Below are 5,765 nucleotides of genomic sequence, written 5' to 3' on the forward strand. Positions count from 1 at the left end.
CACATTAACAATGTCTACACTGGATTTATCATTCATTTAATGCTATCTTCATTGAAAAAAATGATGAAATAAAGACATTTCTAAGTGACCAAAACTTTTGAACAGTAGGGTACATGAATAAAAGTTGCTCTAAAATGAGTCCAACTTTTGAACAACAGTGTAGAGCATCTCCTCAGCTCATTGGTCGTCTCTCCTTCCAGTCCTCTCTCTGTTCTCTATTATGTCCTCTAAACACAGATGTGGCCGAATGAGCAGAAGACGGAGGATCAGCCGACGTCCTCCTCCTCCTCTCCTCCTCTTCTTCCTCTTCCTCCTCCTCCTCGTCCTCCTCCTCCTCCTCCTCCTCTTCTTCCTCTTCCTCCTCCTCCTCTTCCTCCTCGTCCTCCTCCTCCTCCTCCTCCTCCTCTTCTTCCTCTTCCTCCTCCTCCTCCTCCTCCTCTTCTTCCTCCTCCTCCTCCTCCTCCTCCTCTTCTTCCTCTTCCTCCTCCTCCTCCTCCTCTTCTTCCTCTTCCTTCTCTTCTTCCTCTTCCTCCTCTTCTTCCTCCTCCTCCTCCTCCTCCTCCTCCTCTTCTTCCTCTTCCTCCTCTTCTTCCTCCTCCTCCTCCTCCTCCTCCTCTTCTTCCTCTTCCTCCTTCTCCTCCTCCTCCTCCTCCTCCTCCTCCTCCTCTCCTCCTCTTCTTCCTCTTCCTCCTCCTCCTCCTCTCCTCCTCTTCTTCCTCTTCCTCCTCCTCCTCCTCCTCCTCCTCCTCTCCTCCTCTTCTTCCTCTTCCTCCTCCTCCTCCTCCTCTCCTCCTCTTCTTCCTCCTCCTCCTCCTCCTCCTCCTCCTCCTCCTCCTCCTCTTCCCCTTCACCCCGGCCTCCTGCACATGAAAGGGGCCGCACCAGGCCAGTGGAGGGCCGGTGGGGTGTGTGCTATGCTGGGGCCCCAGACCCAGACACAACACAACACAACACACAGCTCTGCAGGCCACCACAGCTGGGCTGGAATGTGACCTGCTTCAGACTTTAATGCCAGACTAGGCCCTGTGTGTGTGAATTACAAGTGGAAAGGAGGAGGACATGGATGGAGGGATGCACCGACTGCGTCTGGTAGAGCCAGAACAAAATCACAGAAGAAGGGAATATCTTCAAAATCATCTTTATTCATTTACCATCATATTCCATAAAACTTTAATGAATATAAGCTATCGCAGATAAAATACAAAATATGTAATTAGATCCACAGAGGTACATTCTGTCTATTGTTTCTACTGTATATCCACTGATCTATAAGAAAGAGATCAAGAAAAATAAATATGAAGTACACAAGTCCACATACATGTTGTAAATGAAACTTATCAAAAAGGATTCCACAAAAACAAAACAAAAAAAAGAGGAACCCAAAGAGCTTATTTGATTCTGGTAGATAAACTGAGGCTTCACATCGCATTACAGATGTTATACAATGTCAACTGTGAGATACCCATGAATACATAAAGCAAATATACGAATCATGTTAGAACATACAGCTATGAAGGATATTAGTGTATTTAGAGGGGAATTAAATACTTTGTACAGAGTAAATGCTTCTCTTTCCCAGACTGTTTATTTAAAAACTGTCTGAGCGTGTTTCTACTTGAAAAAGGGGCAACAGCTTCGAGGAAATCATGAATAAAAACAACAAAATGATCAGTTGGTGAAACGAGATTTTTCTGAGATCTTCTGAGTGATATGGAAAACGAGGTTGGTCACTAAAACCTCCAACATTACAGATAAGTTACTAGCTTTGTGTTAGCTGGCAGTCAGTCTGACTGTTGAGGTCACTGAAATTATCTGAACATGACGCACCGAGCATGTGCAAGGTTCTACTGGACGGCCGAGAAATCTTTAAGGAAGTCGCAGGTTTTCTTGTGGACAATCTCGCGCAGCTTCCTGATCCTTCGAGTGCTGGAGGAGCCCACAAAGCTGTCGGGCTGCAGGACGGCCATCCCGTTGTGGACGTCCCCCATGATGATGAGCTGCCCGTCGGCTGTGGTGATGTTGGGGCAGGGGCAGTTCCAGTCCATGTTCAGAAGAGTCACCTCCAAAGGTTCCTTGCCGAAGAACCGGAGACCCATCTTCTCGTCCTTCAAGATCTCCTCCACTGTCACCAGAGCGTGGCCGGACTCCTGCTCCTCGGTCAGCTCCATCACTCGCCCGAGGATCACGAAGTCACTCTTGCAGAAGCTGACGACCATCTTGCCTCGAGGCTTGCACACCTTGCAGTTGTGGTTCTTCGGAAAGGGACACATCTCTTCGCAGGCCTCTTTAGACTCAAAGTTGTTCTCATTGCCGCCGCAGCCTCCGTACACGAAGGACTGGCACTTCTTCAGAGTGCTGCTGTACGCCCAGCGAGGCTCGTAGGCCTTGCAGGGCCCTTGGAGACTTGGTAAGCTGCAGGGAGCCGCCATCTCTGCTCCACAGGACAGCATGCAGGCTTCGTAGGTGTCAAAGTGGTTTTGGTTTTTGTTGCACTGACTGTAGGTGAAGGTGAAGCAATTGTTCCTCTTTGGCTCATAGTACCAGCTCATGCTCTCCTCTCCACAGTCATCAGTGTCGGGACCCTTGAGGCACTCTGCAGCTGGAAAAGGCAGGTTGGTGCTGTTCCCTTCTGCATTTTTACCCTTGGATTCTTTGTTGATCACCACCAAAGGAAAGTGTGCCGACACACTTCCCCCGACATTCTTGGCGGTGCACGTGTAGATGCCGGCATCCTGAAGCTGTGCGTTGTATATGACCAGCTGACCGATGTTGGTGACCACCACATTCCCTCGGACGTGATTGGGTCTCATGATGGTGTTCTCTTTGCCTTTCAGCTGTTTCTCCCAGGTGATTTCCGGATGTGGCTTCCCAGACACCTCACACAGGAAGCTGGCCGTCTCACTCACGAATACCGCCTGCTGGGTGGGTCCGCTGTGAATGGCAGGGAGCTGGATGTCGGTTGGGATGGTGGTCTGGAGGGCAGTGGTGGGACGTAGGGTGGTCTCTGCAGGGATTGGACTGGTGTTGGGCCAGGTCAGGTGGTACCTGTAGGTATAGACCAAATAAGACAGTAATTAATGTCAAAGGCGCTTCTTAAATCAGCATCTATCCATTATCTATATACCACTTTGTCCCCATCAGGGCTGCAGCTGACTTAGGGTGAAGGCAGGGGACACCTGGACAGGTAACAGTCAATCACAGGGCTACACATAGAGACAAACAATCTCACTCACATTCACACCTACAGACAATTTAGAATCACTAATTAACCTCAGCATGTTTTTGGACTGGGCTGCACAGTGGCTTGGTGGCTCGCACATTCGCCTTGCAACTAGAAGATCCCTGGTACGCCTCCCGGCCTCCCCAGGAGAACTTGGAAACTCCACGCAGAAAGATCCCTGGAAGGCCGGGACTTCCTGGGATCTTTCTGCATGGAGTTTGCATGTTCTCCCTGTGCATGCGTGGGTTTTCTCCAGGTTCTCTGGCTTCCTCCTACAGTCCAAAAATATGCTGAGGTTAATTGGTGATTCTAAATTGTTCCTAAGTGTGATTGTTTGTCTCTATATGTAACCCTGCGACAGACTGGCGACCCATCCAGGTGTCCCCTACCTTCGCCCCAATCAACTGGGATAGACTCCAGCACCCCCATGACCCTAATGAGGATTGAGGGGTGTATAGATAATGGATGGATGGATGTTTTTGGACTGTGGGAGGAAGCCGGAGAACCTGGAGAAATGCACAGAGAGAACATGCAAACTCCATGCAAAAGGATCCCAGGAAGGGCGGGACGCGAACCAGGGATCTTCTAGCTGCAAGACGACAGCGCTAACCACCAACCCACTGTGCAGCTCGTTCTTAAATCACCATTTTGATATATCACAAACAGAATAGATGTATCTTTCTATACTAAGGTCAGAAAATACTCTTAATTTAGAAGACAGAATCAAGAAAACTTTACCTCATTACACCAAAAACAAAAAGTAGAGATCTAAAATACTTAACATGTTACCTGCAGGTGACCTCAGATATAGAGATACCCTTGGAGCAGGCCTCAGCATCCATGTAGCACTTGTTATAATAAGTCATGCCATCAGATGCGCATGTGAAGTGGGGTTCTCTCTCGCAGCGGTCCCGGCACTTACAAACAGGCTGGCCATCCCAGATGTCGCACTCAGACCCTTGCTGAGAGCACATGAACTTGTCGCACGTGGCACCCTTTGGCATTCCGATAGGGCCCTTGTTGCCCTTGATGTCTATATAGCGCGCTGCCACACAGCTCTTGTTACCACATACATTAGGGCAGCACTTCTCAAATGTTTCACAGTCCTAAAGTTTGGAAAAGAGAATAATACTTTGACACCACATACCAGCATATTTGATCAGTGAATTAAAACATGGATAAAAATGAGAGAAATCTGTGGGATGCTTGGTGAAAACCTGCAGATTTTAAATGCAAATTCTGTGTTCCAATCAGTTTTTGTCCAGCGTCTGACAGCATTAATAAAAAGATAAAAGGTGTAATTTCTTAAATATAAAAATAACTTTCAGCACAAACAACATTTAGAGATTTTTTCAGATGTGTCCAGTTTTCTTGCTTTTTATGTTAAATATAGCAACTCCTTGAGACTGCAAAAGAAAAATACAGTGATTTCTGGGATCTGACTAACTGTAATTTAGCTGTTGAACATTTAGGATCAACTCTGTCTAAAACAGAACAGCTATTTTCCAATTCTGTGTGTTCTGGAGAGACTGTATGGGAATGTTTGAACATCTTCTACATGCAGGTAATGTGTCTGTTCAGCCTTTACAGTTCTGCAGTGGTCGTACTCTAAATCAAATGCAACATTGGTGTATAATTGATGTACCTTTAGCTCCAATGCATCTATTTTTGAAGGTGTGCGACATATTCTTTGCAGGAGAGCTCACCTGGTCAGATTCGCACTCGCGCATGCAGGTGCTCATAGCATCCACCCACAGGTTGGGGTTCAGGTCATTCGGGCACAGACCCGCGTGGGAATAAACCACTTTTGCCACGGACATGGGCATCGGCATGGCTCTCACCCGGCAGCTTTCCATGTAGAGGAGTAAAGTGAAGTAACACTGTCCCAGAAGAAACCAAATCCATCGGGGAAACAGCATCCACCACATATCCGGCGCGTAATGGCTGAAAATCCAACGAATTTAAAGCTTCGATAAAACCCCCTTAAAGTGTCTTCAGCTGCGTGATAAACTTTGTCACCACCGGAATCAGCGTAAAACAGCGAGAAACGGGCGCTGGCGTGACCGGTGCGGATCCGGAGAGCTGAACAGGTTCGTGGCTCCACGTTAACAGCAGCACGAGATTAAAGCCGCAGAGTGCAAACCCCCTTAAAGTCCAGCTACATGAATTACAGTGGCCTGTCTGCCCGGACAGCAAATCCCAGCTGAGTTACAGTTATGATCAACTTAATTAAAGAAGGGAAAAAAAGTTCGCCAACAGTCTGCAGCCGCTGCTCCATGGAGGACTGGAGACACCTGTGCGTAAAGCGCTGCTGCCTTAACCCTTAGCTGGCAATGCCGGTGCAGAGGGGACGGAGAAGTCTAGCAAACAAAACTTTCTATTCATGCACGAATTAAAACATTTAGAACTGTGTTTGCACATATTAAGCTATGATACTTCCCTTAACGGCACATATAAAAAATTACTTTATAGTCGCACTGTGGCACAATTACGCATCTGATTTATCAGCGTTAACAGACGAAGATTTTAATAAACATTTCAGCAT

At 47.4% G+C, this 5,765-nt stretch overlaps 1 protein-coding gene across 1 annotated transcript; it reads right to left on the reverse strand.

The window, feature by feature from the left end:
* Positions 1-1,122: 1,122 nt before the first annotated feature.
* wfikkn2a (info WAP, follistatin/kazal, immunoglobulin, kunitz and netrin domain containing 2a) lies at positions 1,123-5,514 on the reverse strand. Its single transcript, XM_023291698.3, has 3 exons — positions 4,927-5,514; positions 4,010-4,326; positions 1,123-3,045 (listed from the first exon to the last, which is right to left on the reverse strand). The coding sequence occupies exons 1-3, from the start codon at positions 5,146-5,148 to the stop codon at positions 1,845-1,847; spliced, it is 1,740 nt and encodes a 579-aa protein (XP_023147466.2). The 5' UTR covers positions 5,149-5,514; the 3' UTR covers positions 1,123-1,844.
* Positions 5,515-5,765: the final 251 nt, after the last annotated feature.

Source organism: Amphiprion ocellaris, chromosome 19, assembly GCF_022539595.1.
Source record: "Amphiprion ocellaris isolate individual 3 ecotype Okinawa chromosome 19, ASM2253959v1, whole genome shotgun sequence".
Lineage (NCBI taxonomy): Eukaryota > Metazoa > Chordata > Actinopteri > Pomacentridae > Amphiprion > Amphiprion ocellaris.